The following is a 16,191-nucleotide window of genomic DNA, read 5'->3' as shown; positions in this document are numbered from 1 at the left end:
CAATGGGGTAGAGGTGAATCGGGCAGTACCCTGGCTTTTGGAAGGACCATTTGGAAGCTTGGTAACAGAGGGGAAGAAGCTTTGTTTTGCATGTGATCCAAACAGATCAGATATACCATATGTGTAGGAAGGAACTGCAGAAGCTGGTTTGCACTGAAGATAGACACAAAGTGCTGAAGTAACTCAGTGGGTCAGGCAGCATTTATAGAGAAAAGGAATAAGTGACACTTCAGGTTAGATCAGTCTGAAGAAGGGTCTCAAACCGAAAAGCCATCTATTCCTTATCTCCAAAGATGCTGCCTGACCCGCTGATTTATGCCAGAATGTTGTGTCTTTCTTGAGATGGACCATTGATAGACACAATCATTTCAAACTCGTACAACAGATAGAGCAAAGGGATAAGCAAAGGGATAGAGCAAAGCATAGAAGATACAGAGTACAGAATATTGTAGTGCATCAGTTCCATAGACAAAGTCCAACATGCACAATTAAACTGTCTTGCTAGCTTGGCTTGACCTTCTCTGGGCTCTGCCACTGACTGTTCTACCTATTGCAGGATTACTCAAATGAACGCTTGAGGAAAACCAATGAGCTGCTAAGAGGAATCAAACTACTTAAACTGTATGCCTGGGAAAAGATCTTCCATAACAGTGTGGAAGAAACCAGACACAAAGAACTCACAAGTCTCCGATCCTTTGCTTTGTACACCTCCATATCCAGTAAGAAATCATTTATGGTTTATTTGAAATGTTGTATTTGTACTTTGACACAAGCTTGTTTTAATGCTGTGCATTTATTTATGAAGTGATTTGAAACTGGACTGCAGAAATTGCTCATATTTAAAAAATCATACTCTTTACGAGGGCGATATTTTAATAAAATCAACCCGACTGTGATTATTAATGTGCAGCTTTATAGGACTTTGGTTACGCCCCATTTGGGATGTAGCCTGCACCTCTGGTCGCCCCATTACAGGAAGGATGTGGAGGCTTTGGAGAGAGTTCAGAAGAGGTTTACCACTATGCTGCCTGGATTAGAGAGATTAGCTATCAGGAGAGGTTGGACAAATTTGGATTGTTTTCTCTGAAGCATCGGTGACTGAGGGGAGATCTGATAGAACTATGTACTATAATGAGAGGGATAGATAGGGTAGATAGTCGGAACCTATTTTCCCAGGGTGCAAATGTCAAGGGCTAAACAGCACAGTTTTAAGGTGTGAGGGGCAAAGTTTATTGGAGATATGTGGGGTCATTGTTTTTGCACAGAATGTTGAGAGTGCCTGGGGTGGTGGTGGAGGCTGATACTACTGTGGTGTTTAATACGCTTTTAGATGAGCACATGGATATGCAGGGAATGGAGGGATATGGGTTATGTGCATGGCAGAGGAGATTAGTTTATCTTGACATCATGTTCAGGATATATGTTCTAACCAGTGATGTTCACGAACAGCGTCTATCCCATCTATTTAGTGTGGTTTATTGTTGTTATATGAACATAAACATCAGGAGCCAGATATAAAGGGGCAAGATATAAAGATATAAAAGGGGCTAAGTCGCGAAAGGTGGAACTGAGGTATCATTGGACATCATTGCTAAGGCCAAACAGAATTAGCATCAACAGGTGATATTGATGTACTACCCTTTACACCGTAAAATATGCAAGACATGAGCGGGGTTGGGAGATGGTGGCAGAAGTATGTGTACATAGGGTGGGGTGGGAGAGTATTACTTGAAGCTGGAGAATTCAACGTTCATACCGTTGGGTTGTAAGCCACCCAAGCAGAATATGAGGTGTTGTTCCTCCAGTTTGTGTGTGGCCTCACCCTGGCAATGGAGGAGTCCCAGGACAGAAAGGTCGGCATGGGAATGGGAAGGGGAGTTAAAAATGGTCAGCAACCGGGAGATCCAGTGGGCCTTGGTGGACCGGGCGCCAGTGGTCAGCGAAATGATCAAGTCACCAAAGGAGAAATTCGAGTTGATGAATTAAAAACTCAGATAACCGGTTAAATTTGAGGGAATGTCAGAAGGGAGGAAAGAAACGTAAAGGGAATAGATGGATTTGAGAGCGAAGATTCAAAAGGCAGAATTGGAGAAACGAAGATGTTTCAGAGATGATTATGGAGCAAGGGGCAAGACTCGTGTGGAGCTGAGTTGGGGCAAGAACAACAAGGGATTTGTGGTCAAGAGTCGAGAGTGTTTAATTATCCTGTGTACCGAAAATAAAACAATGACATTCTTACTTGCAGAAGAACAGGTTTGTGAGCACACTGCTCATAGATAACACAACAAACAAAAGAAAGTTCAATACATTTTAAGAAGAACAGTATTAGTGCTAAACAAAATCCCTAAATCCCTAGTGCAACCAAGACAGTTTGTAGTTTGTAATTTAGTTGGTGTTTGTCGTGTTCAAGAGCCTAATGACTGTTGGGAAGAAGCTGTTCCTGAACCTGGAGGTCACAGTTTTCAGGGAAGATTCCTGTACCTTCTTCCCGATGGCAGGAGTGAAATGAGAGCATGGCCAGGGTGGTGTGGGTCTCTGTCGATGCTCGCTGGCCAAAAAGGGTAAAATGAGCAAGTGCTACCTGTGTGACTTACAAGACGTACATAATATAAATGACTCCTTGAAACCTATCCTGAGTCCATGCATAATGGATGTATAAATAAAGAACTGCAGATACTGGTTTACAAAAGAAGACACAGAGTGCTGGAGTAACTCAGCGAGTCAGGCAGCATGTCTGGAGAACATGGGTAGGCGACGTTTTTGGGTTGGGACCCTTCCTCAGAGTGGATGTATGATGGTTTTAGTTGTGCCACCTGGTTCATCCCAAACAGTCACAATAAACGTTTCCATTGTGAAAGGAATGGAGATCTTTCCATTGTAGAAATTCAAAATGGTAGGGCCATAGATAACCATTCCAAGTAAATTAACATGCAGGTTAACCTAAAAAAGCAACTTCTGCTTATGGGATATACTGCCACCTAATGCAGCTAATATCAACACAATTGATGCATTCAAAAGCTAATTAGATAGAATTCCAGCCATATCTGCCTCCACTGGCAGCGCGTTCCAGGCACCCACCACTCTGTGTAAAAAACGTGCTCCGCATATCTCCTTTAAACTTTGTCCTTCTCACCTTCAAGCTCTGCCCTCTTGTGCTGGCTAGATTTCCACCCTGGAAAAAAAAGTTCTGAATGTCTACCCTTTTTATGCCTCTCCTAATTGTGTGCACTTCTGTTAGGTCTCCCCCTAGCCTCCAACGCTCCAAAGAAAACAATCCAAGTTTGCCCAACCTCTTCTTATAGCTAATACCGTCTAATTCCATATCTATCCATGATATTCATAGAGCCATGAGAAGAATGTTTATGTTGATGTATGGAACAGAATCATTGGCATCTATCTATTTAAATGTTAGCAAATCTAAAACTCCTTTATATATGTACTCAGACATAGAAGTCCCAGATTCATTTGCCAGCAATTGCCACCACATATTTTACTGTCTGCTACCGGACATATATTTTATGTATGGGAGACAATCACATCTTACAACTAATGTAGGGTTTGGCAATGTATACAGGATTTAAGCTGTGCCAAACCAATGTTGTATACAGTTCTAGCACAACCTCCCTACTCCATGCGTCAGTCAGTAGAGCATCTCATGTGTCTTCACAACCACATTATTGACCTGAACTGCTATCTTCATGGATCTGTGGATGTACGCATCAAAGTACCTCTGATCCTCCAGCCCACTAACTCCTTCCATTATTTTATGTCCTCTTTCCCTGTTGCAACCAATCTCCATATGTACATTGTCCCCCATTTCTCTGGATTAAATTTAATTTGCCATTCCTTTGCCCAATTAACCACACCATCCGTATATTCCTGCCTTTCTCCTTGTTGTCAGTCACACAGCCAAGTCATGTGTTATCTGCTCATTTCTTTATCGCACCTTCAAGAACATAACATCGAACCTTGCAGCACAGGAACGGGCCCCTCACCCATGAAGTCCATGCTAAACACAATGCCAGGTTAAGCTAATCTCCTCTGCCCGCATGTGATCCATATCCCTCCATTTCCTGCATGTCCATTTTATATGTAGGTATAAATCTATAATCTAAAGGAACATCATTCATAAAGACAAGGTGTTGAATGCTGAACTCCTTGGAATGATACCAGTAAGTCATTCATTCATTGGGCGGCACAGTGGCGCGGTGGTAGGGTTGCCACCTGTTAGTGCTAGAGACCCGGGTTCAATCCTGACCTCGGGTGCTGTGTGTATGGAGTATGTACATTCACCCTGTGATTGGCAGCTCCGGTTTTCTCCTGAACTCCAAAGACGTGCGGGTCTGCAGGTTAATTGGCTTCTGTAAAATTGTCCCTAGTGTGTAGGATAGAACTAGTGTACGGGTGATCGCTTGTCGGTGTGGACTCGGTGGCCCGAAGGGCCTGTTTCCACGCTGTGTCTCTAAGACTAAAACTGAAATGTAGGTAGAAATCATCAACATTTTTTAAAACAAAGTATTGAATGCTGAACTCTGTGGAATGATATCAGTCTTTCATTCATCAACCGTTGCACTTTGTTTCCTGACACTCAGCCAATTTCAATCCAATCTGCCACTCTCCTTTGAATCCCATGGGCTTTAACTTTATTAACTCATTTGCCATTTAAGACCTCATCAATAGCCGTGCTAAAATCCATGTAGACCACTAGAAAAGCACTTACTAATAAGCAGCCTGTTCCCTCATCAAAATGTTCGATCAAGGCAGTCACATTTGACCTTCCTGAACAAATCTGTGGTGGCTCTCCTTAAGAATTGGGCAGCACAGTGGCGCAGCAGTAGAGTTGCTGCCTTACAGTGCCAGAGACCCGGGTTCAATCCTATCTGTGTGGAGTTTGTACATTCTCCCCATGGCCGCGTGGGTTTTCCTCGGGATCTCCGGTTTCCTCCCACACTCCAAAGACGTGCAGGTTTGTAAGCTAATTGGCTTGGTAAAATTGTAAATTATCCCTAGTGTGTGTTGGATAGTGTTAGTGTGCGGGGATCGCTGGTCGGTGCGGACTCGGTGGGTGGAAGGGCCTGTTTCCGTGCTGTATCACTGAACTAAACTACAAAAAATATCCTGATCTTTAGACTAGATTTGGTTTAGTTTAATTTCGAGATACAGCACGGAAACAAGCCCTTCAGCCCAGCAGGTCTGGGCCAACCAGTGATCACCCATACACTAGTTCTATGTTATCCCACTTTCTCATCCACTCCCTACACATTAGGGGCGGTTTACAGAGGCCCATTAACCTACAAACCTGCACTTCTGTGAGATGTGGGGGGGGGAGAACTGGGGCACCCAGAGAAAACCCACGCAGTCACAGAGAGAACGTACAAATTCCGTACAGACAGCACTCATAGTCAGGATTGACTATGAACCCGGAGCTGGGGCCCTGTAAGGCAGCAACTCTACTGCTGTGCTACTGTGCCTCCAAAGTTAAACTGTAATTACTTGCTTTCTCTCTTCAATTTTAAACGACAGTAGCATATTAGAAGTTTCCACGAATTAGGATTAAAGCTATATCCAAATCAAACTGAAAACTCAAGTTCAATAGGTAGAGCAAAAAGGGAAGATGTGGTGGTGGGTGACAGGAACGTGATACCAGGTGATGGTGGTGGAGACAGTTACAATAGTGGAATTTAAGAGACTTTTGGATAGGTATATGGATATGCAGAGAATGAAGGGATAGAGATCACGTGCAGGCAAACAAAAGTTGGTCTCGGCATCATGTTTGGCACAGTTATTGTGGGCCACAAGTCCTGATCCTGTGTCCTATATACAAGAGTAAAACTGTCTCAGAAAAAGGAACACACAAAGTGCTGGAGCAACTGAACGAGTCAGGCAGCATCTCTGGAGGAAATCGAAAGGTGATGTTTGGGTTCGGAACCCAAAAAGTCAATCAGTCTGAAGAAGGATCCTGACCTGAAATGACACCTATCCATGTTCTCCATAGATTGCAATCTCTAAATACATTCATATGGACAGATACATGGATAGGATAGGTTCAGAGGGATATGGGCAAAATGCAGGAAGGTGGGACTAGTGTAGATGGGGTATGTCAGTCAGCATAGGCAAGTTGGGCCAAAGGGCCTGCTTCCACACTCTATGACTCTATGAAATGCTGCCTGACCCACTGAGATACTCCAGCGCTTTATGTGTTTTTGTGTAAACCAGCATCTGCAGTTCCTTGTTACTTCAGAAAGAAGTAGGTTTGAGTTTGAGTTTAGTTTATTGTCACATGGATTGAGGTACAGTGAAAAGCCTTAGTTGCGTGCTAACCAGTCAGCGGAAAAAACTATACACGATTACCATCGAGCCAACTACAGTGTACGGATACATGTTAATGAGAATAACGTGAATAGGCATGGTTTATGACTGAAAGACATTGATCAATAGACAATAGACAGTAGGTGCAGCAGGAGGCCATTCGGCCCTTCGAGCCAGCACCGCCATTCAATGTGATCATGGCTGATCATTCTCAATCAGTACCCCGTTCCTGCCTTCTCCCCATACCCCCTGACTCCACTATCCTTAAGAGCTCTATCCAGTTTTCTCTTGAATGCATTCAGGGAATTGGCCTCCACTGCCTTCTGAGGCAGAGAATTCCACAGATTCACAACTCTCTGACTGAAAAAGTTTTTCCTCATCTCAGTTCTAAATGGCCTACCCCGTATTCTTAAACTGTGGCCCCTGGTTCTGGACTCCCCCAACATTGAGAACATGTTTCCTGCCTCTAACGTGTCCAACCCCTTAATAATCTTATACGTTTCGATAAGATCTCCTCTCATCCTTCTAAATTCCAGTGTATACAAGCCTAGTCGCTCCAGTCTTTCAACATATGATAGTCCCGCCATTCCGGGAATTAACCTAGTAAACCTACGCTGCACGCCCTCAATAGCAAGAATATCCTTCCTCAAATTTGGAGACCAAAACTGCACACAGTACTCCAGGTGCGGTCTCACTAGGGCCCTGCACTACAAGTGACCCGTGATAGTTGAGAAGATTAAACCCTGTGTACTGGTAACATTTAACCCATACTGCCAGGATGAAGCCTATTTTTGTTATAGCTGTTAATACAAAGCTGCTTTCATGTTGTTCCTTCACAAGGTTCTCTCCTTGTTTGCAGTTTTCATGAATGCAGCTATACCTATTGTAGCAGTCCTCACTGTAAGTAGATGATGTTCCCTTTACAAATCAGGTTCTTGAGTTGCATGAATAGTAATAATCACAATATAAATGTGCCGGTAGATTCAACTCACTCGGTAATTGATTTTAAATCTTTTAGATATGTCTGAGATACAATGTGGAAACAGGCCGTTTCCGCGAGTCCGCGTGGACCAGTGATCAGCCCGCACATTAACACTATCCTACACACACCAGGGACAATTTACAATTTTACCAAAGCCAAAAAACACACATCTTTGGATTGTGTGAGGAAACGGGAGCACCCGGAGAAAACCCACGTACAGCCAGCACCCATTGTCAGGATTGAACCTGGGTCTCCAGCACTGTGAGGCAGCAGCACTACCAGCTGCGCCACATTGTTATATCAAACACAGCCATGCGTTCAAGCACTAGTTTATGGCATCATGCAATAGAGCCTGTCCACATTGCTGTATTTTGTCTAACACGGGTTCAATCGTGACTTCGGGTGCCGTCTGCGCGGCGTTTGCACGTTTGCACGTTTGCACGTTCTCCCTGTGACCGCATGGGTTTCCTCCGGGTGCTCCGGGTTCCTCCCAAGTCCAAAGGACGTGCGGCTTTCTAGATTCATTGGCCCTCTGTAAATTGCCCCTCGTGTGTAGAGAGTGGATGAGAAAGTTGGATAACATAGAACTAGTGTGAACGGGTGATCGATTGTTGGCATAGACTCGGTGAAAACTAAAATGTATTCAAATACATTGTACATTTCCCAGGTGAGGGAGGATTATTGTTATTATTATTATTATTATTATTATTATTATTATTATATATATATAACTAATTTAAAAGTTTTTTTAGCTTAGATTTGCAATCTAAAATACATCAAACAAATGTAATGAACAGAAGATGAACCAAACATTTGTCAGAAATAAATATCAGAATTAATATGAATTTATTTTGTGGATTTCATCTGCCCACTTGTCTTTTGTTTATTGATTGAAACTCAAATACTTCTGTTCGGATAGGCCTGCTAGATTTTCTTGTGTGTTATTATTTCAAAGGTTTCAAAGGTCTTTTATTGTCACATGTACAAATTAAGGTACAGTGACATGCGAATTACTGTAGCATGTTGTGTTTTTGTTGAATGTTGTACAGGATCTACCACATATTTTCCGTCAGCCTTGGTTCCAGAGGCTTGCCATATTATCCGTTTTGCCAGACCAACAGAGGTCACGGCCTTGGTGGGGGGGGCCGAGATACCGGCTCGCAAAGTCAGCCACTGAAGTCGGCTATGGGAAATGATCAGCCAGATCCGGCCAGGCCAGAGTTCCAGAGCCGCAGCCGCAAGGTCAACTTCGACCCGCCGATCGGCTGTGGAAGTCCCGATGAGGTCAAGATCGGCTGGCTCACCCAGCCCAGGTGCCACATATTCGGGGGGACTTCCAGGGGGTGATTTTGTCCAGGTGGGACAAAATCACAGGGGCCACTCCATCAGTTACTGGGAAATCAGTGGTGGACCTGTATTTTTATCGTATTATTGATTGATTCGAGAGCTATCTTTTTTCTCTGATTTATCAAAAGACGTTTGTCGTTCACACCCACCTCTATGAAGATGCAGACCTATCACCAGCCGTGGCCTTTGCTTCCCTCTCTCTCTTCCACATTTTGGTCACACCCCTCTTCCTGCTGTCAAGTGTGGTCCGCTCAACTGTCAAAGCTTTGGTCAGGTAAAACGATGTTCAAACATAGTGTGTGGTCTTTCTCTCCACTGAATCATTGTGCTTGCTGGAGTTTAGAAGGATGAGGTGGGACCTCATTGAAACTTACCCATTAGTGAAAGGCCTGGATAGAGTGAATGTGGAGAGGATGTTTCCACTAGTGGGAGAGTCTTGGACCAGAGGACATAGCCTCAGTATAAAAGGACGTACCTTCAGAAAGGAGGCACTTAGAATGCAAGGAACCTAAATTTAAATAATTGCTGCACTAGACAAAAGTCAGACTTAGTTTAGTTTAGTGTATTATTGTCACGTACACCAAAGTACAGTGAAGAGCTTTTTTTGATGTGTGCTATCCAGTCAGCGAAAGACTACACATGATTACAATCAAGCTGTCCACAGTGTACAGATACAGGATGAAGGGTATAATGTTTAGTGCAAGATACAGTCCAGTGAAGTCTGATTAAAGATATTTTGAAGGTCTCCATGCGTTAGGTGGGAGGTCAGGAACGCTCTGAAGTTGGTGATAGGATAGTTCAGTTGCCTGGTAATAACGGGGAATAAACTGTCCCTGAATCTGGAGGTGTGCGTTTTCAAACTTCTGTACATTTTGCCTAATGGGAGAGAGGAGAAGAGGGAGTGACTGGTCCTTGATTAGAGGCATTGATGAGATTTCTTGGCCATTGCTTCGATGTGGCTAATCCAGGATATATTGCTAATGATAGTTATTCCGAATAACTTGAGGTTTTCAACCATCCCTCCTTCAGTGCCAAAGGTGTAAGCTGGGGTATGTGTGCTTCGCTTCCTGAAGTCGACCACAATCTTCTTTGTCTTGCTGACATTGAGGGAGAGGCTGTTGTCTTGGCGCCAGGACATGAGCTTCTCAATCTCCTTCCTGTTCTCCATCTCATGTTTATTTGATATCCGGCCCACAATGGTGGCGTCGGCAGCAAATTTGTAAATTGACTTGGATTGGATCAATGCTGCTACAGCTTTGCACTAAGTGTCATACCCTTTATCCTTCATTTGTGCACTGTGGTCGGCCTGATTGTACTCGTGTCTCATCTTTTCTTTGACAGGATAGCGTGCAAGTAACAGCTTTTCATTATACCTCGTTACATGTGGCAATGATAAACCAAAATAAACTAAACTACGTTTTGGTGGTTTAAACTGGAATGAGAGTAAAGGGCGTGTCCCAGTTACGCGATTTGTAAGGCTGTCGTCGAACGTTGGCCGGGGTGTCGTGGGCATGATCGTGAGGAGTCTTCAATGAATCGTAGCAGATCTCGGCGCGTCGCGGAAAAATTCTCCAGATAGAAATTTCTCGGCGACGGTTGGCTTATCGCCAGGTATCGTAGCTTATTGCGGGCGCTGTCGCATGCTGTCCCCAGGTTTGCTAGGTTGTCGCAGATGCATTTAGAAGCACGTAGCAGCAGTCGCCAAAATTTTCTTTTACCCTACGACAATGACCACGACAATGCCAATCGAGTCAGCTCGATACAAGTGACATTTTTTGTGAAACTAGCACCTGGCTAAGAGATTACACCGTCTTCGGAAACATCGCAAAATTCCCCCGCTTACCTGACCGTCAAACTGTCGCCTCCAATCTACCTGTCAAATGTCCTGACGGTAAATAAATTGGTTAAACAAAACTATCTTCTGGTATCTTCAAATGCCTTTTCTTAATTTAATATTACATGCTTCTAAATGCACCTGCGACAACCTAGCAAACCTGGGGACAGCATGCGACAGCGCCCGCAATAAGCTACGATACCTGGCGATAAGCCAACTGTCGCCGAGAAATTTCTATCTGGAGAATTTTTCCACGAGATCCACTACGCCGAGATCCACTACGATTCATTGAAGACTCCTCACGATCACACCCGCGACACCCCGGCAAACGTTTGGCGACAGCCTAGTCGCCGGCAGTTGCCTTAAAATCGCCTAAGTGGGTCAGGCCCTTAAGTGACACGGATGTTATTGGGAAGCAGTATGCCTTAGAGAGGTGACGAGGGTGGCAGAACCACACTTTGCGGCCCATAAGGTTTGATAGAGTTAAAGAGTCATACAGCATGGAAACAGGCCCTTCGGCCCATCTTGCTCATGCCAACCATGATGCCCCATCTGCACTGCCCGTGTTTGGCTCATATCAATAAGGTAGAGGGACATGGGCCAAATGAGGACAAATGGGTCTAGCTCAGATGGGGCATCTTCGTCAGTTTGTCCGGATTAAAGGAGGTGCCAGACCATCAGTTGCCGTAAAATCGATGGTGGACCTGTATTAATACAGAGGCACTTTCGAATATTCTGTTGATTCTCTCCAGGTCTGGTAATTTGTCTTTTTTCTCTCAGTGTGCAGAAACTCAGCGAATTCTTCTCCAGTGAAGAAATCGGAGATGACCACGGCAGAGTGGTGTTGCAAATGAACACGGAAAACAGTGGCAAATATCAGACCGTAGTGAGTTTGAGTTCACTTTTCAGCAAAGGAACCTGTGAACTCCTCTCTGCTCTGCTTTTCTCCCCCCCTCCTCCCTCCCCCCCCTCCTCTCCCCCCCCCCCCCCCCCCCCCCCACCGATTTTCCAGTAACTGGTGGTCCGGCACCTTCTTTAATCCGGGCAAAATTACGAGAAATCTCCCCTGGAGGTCCCCTTGAAAATGTGGCGTCTCGGCCGGATGAGGTGGCCGATCTTGAGCTCATCGGGACTTCCGCGGTAGACCAGCGAGTTGAATTTGGCCCCCCACGGCAGGAAGTCTAGAGCCAGCAGATCTGTTCCCACAGCCGACTTCCGCGGCTGACTTTGAGGACAAGTATCTTGGCCCATGACCTCCTTTGGTCTGGCCAAAAGGATAATACGGCAAGGCTCTAGAAACAAGCTGTGCCAGAAAATCGGTGGTGGACCTGTATCCCCAATCTCCATCACGTTCGTCTTAACACCGGCCATTCTGCAATGCATGTGCTAGGGAGAGTGTGTTACAGGTCTCGGGCAACGAGTGTTTGTGATTTTATTTCATTTGCACTTCTAATTCAATGAAGACTTACGTTTTCCACTCACTCCCGCACAGCCCCTTAAAGTTATTAACCGCAAACGACCTACCAAGGAGGGATGGGAAAAATTCGATGCACAGCCCAGGCAACAAATAAGCATCACAGAAGGAGATGATGTATTTATAAAGGTGAAATAATTGTCACTTAAAACCTGCTTTTAGAATAGTTACGTTACTTGTACCTTTCTGAAGCTTTACGCTGCAAGTTTATTTTCAAAAGTGTTCTAATATTTTAAAAGCATTTCAATAATATTTCAAACTTTATTAACGATGTTGGACATTGACAGACTGGAAAATACTCGGAGTCTATCACTGTATCATAGAATCTGGCTTTCATAAAGCACTTGAGGTGTGATTTGGCTTGTCGCTACAAGTCGCACAATTCAATGGTATCTGAAACGGTGAAACATGTTGCAAACTCAGGCAAATTGTGATTTTCATCCAGTTTAGATAAATACATACAAAGGCACGATGTTTTCAGCATAACATTAGTTTAGTTTAGTTGAGAGACAGGCTCTTCGGCCCATCGAGTCCACGCCGACCATCCATCCCCCGTTCACACCAGTTCTATGTTATCCCACTTTCTCATCCACTCCCTGCACACTAGGGGCAATTTACAGAGGCGGGAGAGAACCCGCATGTCTTTAGAGGAGGAAATCAGAGGATGCAGAGGAAGCCCATGCAGTCACAGGGACAGCATGCAAACTCCACATGCAGACAGCACCCGAGTTCAGGATTGAACCCGGGTCTCTGGCGCTGTGAGGTAGCGGCTGCTGGATATGCAGAAAGGTAAAGGACAGGCACATTGCCATACTGAACATGATGCCGTTAAACTAATCTCCTCTGCCTGTACGTGGTCCATGTCCCACCAATCCCTGTATATCCATGCGCCTATCCAAAGGCCTCCCAAATGCCACCATCGTACCTGCCTCCACCACCACCACCCATGTGAACACACTCCAGGCCCCACCATGTTCTGTGAATTTAAGTTAGTCTAGTTCAGGGATAGAGCGTGGAAACGTGTCCTTCAGCCCATCGAGTCCACGCCAATCATCGATCACCTGTACACTAGTTCTATCCTTCACACTTGGGACAATTTACAGAAGCCAATTAACGTACAAAGCTGCATGTCTTTGGAGTGTGGGAGGAAACCCGAGCACCTGGAGAAACCCACGTGGTCACAGGGAGAACGTACAAATTCTGTACGGACAGCACCCGAGGTCAGGATCGAACCTGAGCCTCTGGCACTCTAGAGGAATTGTATCGCAGAGCTGGAGAGTGCAGAGCAAAGGAAAAATAATCTTAAAATTAGGACCATTTTTTAACAAATTAAATCAAATAATTTTTCCCTTCACACAATCGTTTGATTAAATCTGAATTGTCTCTATCTAATTCTTGCTAAAAAGTTGTTGAGGTTAAATCAATCTCAAAATTAATAGGTTTTTTGTTACGGGTTATTTTTGTTATTGGATTACAGAGGGGAAAAAAATGTTGGGCCAACAAAAGGTTGAAATGAATCAGGATTTAATTGAATTGTGGAACAGGTGCCTCCTTTTCAAATGTTCGTTGCGGTTTTTCTGCAAGTTAACTAATTGCAGTGATTAGCAATGTGCAGAGTGCTTGCAGATGTTTACATACAATAAGGGCATGTTGTTGAGGGAACTGGCGCTGCTATGTTACGGGCATGCAAGCAGAGCTGTTCCAGAAGCACTAATATTGATCTTGTCATTTAAAGATCACTGTATCTTACAGACTTTCCTCATTTTCTTTTCCGTAAATAAAGGTGACAAATGGATTTTTCACCTGGACATCGGACGGGACTCCAACTTTGTCTAACATTGATATCAAGATCCCTTACGGTAAGACAAAAACTGACCTGAATTAACAATTAATGTAAAAAATGCCCCAAGTGTAAATCCTCCTTGCTTTGATTTGGGATTTGCACCAAGCAACTTCTGTTACCTGTGGGGAATGTTTCTGTTAACGAACAAACAACGAAAGTGCTGGGGTAACTCAGCGGGTCAGGGAGCATTTGTGGAGGGAATGGGCAGTTGACGTTTTGGGTAGGAATACTTCTTCAGGCTGAAAGAGCAGGAGGGAATAAAGCAGGAAATGAGAGGTTGGGGTAGCAGGACAAGAGAGGTGGGGATGGGGCAGAGGCAGGTGATCTTCCTGATGATAGTAGCAAACTGAGAGACATGGGACAAACACATGGGCCAAGATGGGGCACCTTGGTCAGCATGGACAGGTTCGGCCGAAGGGCCTGTTTCCATGTTGTTATGACTCAATGAGAGTATGTGCAAGGGTAGTGTGGGCTGCTGACTGCCTTTTTTCACGCAACACCTCCTATAGGTCCCTTCAATGATGGGGAGGTCAGTACCTTTGATGGACCAGGCAGAGTCTAACCCTTCTGCCGTTTCCTGGTAAAAGTTTGACAGAGTATTTGTCAACATACCTGTAGGTGGGTAGAGCTGCTGCCTCACAACGCCAGGGTCCCAGAGTCCATCCTGACCTCGGGTGCTGTCCGTGCGGAGTTTGTACATTCTCCCTGTGACTGCGTGTGTTTCCTCCCACAGCCCAAAGACGTGTAGGCTTGTAGGTCAATTGGCCTCTGTAAAGTGCCCCCAGTGTGTAGGGAGTGGATGAGGAAGGGAGATAACATAGAACTGGTGTGAACGGGTCATCGATGGTCGGCGTTGACTCAGTGGGCCGAAGGTCCTTTTTCCATGAGGTATCTCTAATCTAAACCACTTCTGGTCATTGCCTCTATGTTGTCTTTGTTTTAATGTGATATTTTTTTTTGTCAATTTGTTTGTGGAGAGAGACTAGAGTTAATAATCCCTGCTCGTTACTGATTCAAGCTACAAAAAAAATGCCAGGTTGATGAGCAGATAATGTAAAGCTGAGAAAGTTCCCTTTTATTTTTCAGGCCAGCTCACCATGATAGTCGGGCAGGTGGGCTGTGGCAAATCTTCGCTACTCTTGGCAATTCTTGGCGAAATGCAGAAAAATTCTGGCCTTGTCTACTGGAACAGGTATCATAAGATCATAAGACATAGGAGCTGAATTAGGCCATTGAGCCCATTGAGTCTGCTCCGCCATTCAGTCATGGCCATTCAATCATTTTTCCCTCTTAACCACAATCTGCTGCATTCTCCCCATCATCTTTGATGCCCTTACCCTATCAATTTTCGCTTTAAAAACACCCAATGACCAGGGGCAGCACAGAAGCACAGCGGTAGAGCTGCTGCCTTACAGCACCAGAGACCCGGATTTGATTCTGACTATGGATGCTGTCCGTACGGAGTTTGTACATTCTCCCTGTGACCTCGTGGGTTTTCTCCAGGTGTTCCGGTTTCTTCCCACACTCCAAAGACTGCAGGTTTGTAGGTTAATTAGCTTTGGTAACAATATTGTAAATTATCCCCAGTGTGTAGGATAGTGCAAGTGCAAGGGGTGATCGCTGGTCGGTGCGGACTCGATGGGCCAAAGGGCCTATTTCCGCACTCTAATGTAAAGTAAAGAATTAGGCCATTCGGCCCATTGGGTCTGCTCCGCCATTTGATCATGGCTGATCTATTTTCCCCTCTCAACCTCATTCTCCTGCCTTCTCCCCGTAACCTTTGATGCCCTTACTAATCAAGAACCTCATCAATCTCCGCTTTAAAAATACCCGATGACTTGGCCTCCAACGCCGTCTGTGTCAATGAATTCCACGGATTCATGACCCTCTAGCCAAAGAAATTCCTCCTCATCTCCATTCTAAAGGTACGTCCTTTTGTTCTGAGGCTGTGCCCTCTGGTCCCAGACTCCTACTGCTGGAAACATTCTTTCCACATCCACTCTATCTAGGTCTTTCATTATTAGTTAGGTTTCAATGAGATCCTGTGTTACCTGGTCAAAGACCTTGCTAATGTCCATGTAGACAACATCCACTGCACTGCCCACACCGATCTTTGTGGCCAACTCTTCAAGTAACTCAACCAATTTGGTGAGATATGATTTTGCACCACAGAGCCATGCTGACTATCTCTAATCAGAGTTTGCACCTTCTCTCTGTGGCCGTTTGGATATCCCCAGGTCCTCTTGTTTCCTCTCGTACAACAGTAATTGGTTACGGTAGGTTGACCCTACTGTAGGTGGTTGGCAGGAAAGTAGGTTGTTGAGGGAGATGGGGGGGGGGGGGGAGCAAAGTGAATTGAAGAAGATGTGATAGAGAACAGGTTGCAGTGAGAGAGGTGCTAG

The 16,191-nt window shown here is 44.8% G+C and overlaps 1 protein-coding gene across 1 annotated transcript in view; it reads left to right on the top strand.

The window, feature by feature from the left end:
- abcc8 (ATP-binding cassette, sub-family C (CFTR/MRP), member 8) overlaps nucleotides 1-16,191 on the top strand; it is a 105,164-nt gene that overhangs the window by 37,657 nt on the left and 51,316 nt on the right. The window contains exons 10-16 of the mRNA XM_078415408.1: nucleotides 557-719; nucleotides 7,169-7,209; nucleotides 8,767-8,912; nucleotides 11,253-11,358; nucleotides 11,965-12,075; nucleotides 13,730-13,805; nucleotides 14,876-14,981. Of these exons, the coding sequence (XP_078271534.1) occupies nucleotides 557-719; nucleotides 7,169-7,209; nucleotides 8,767-8,912; nucleotides 11,253-11,358; nucleotides 11,965-12,075; nucleotides 13,730-13,805; nucleotides 14,876-14,981 (749 nt within the window). The remainder of the gene's footprint in view (nucleotides 1-556; nucleotides 720-7,168; nucleotides 7,210-8,766; nucleotides 8,913-11,252; nucleotides 11,359-11,964; nucleotides 12,076-13,729; nucleotides 13,806-14,875; nucleotides 14,982-16,191) is intronic.

This window comes from Rhinoraja longicauda, chromosome 18 (assembly GCF_053455715.1).
Source record: "Rhinoraja longicauda isolate Sanriku21f chromosome 18, sRhiLon1.1, whole genome shotgun sequence".
NCBI lineage: Eukaryota > Metazoa > Chordata > Chondrichthyes > Rajiformes > Arhynchobatidae > Rhinoraja > Rhinoraja longicauda.
This window is presented reverse-complemented; position numbering and strand designations above follow the sequence as displayed.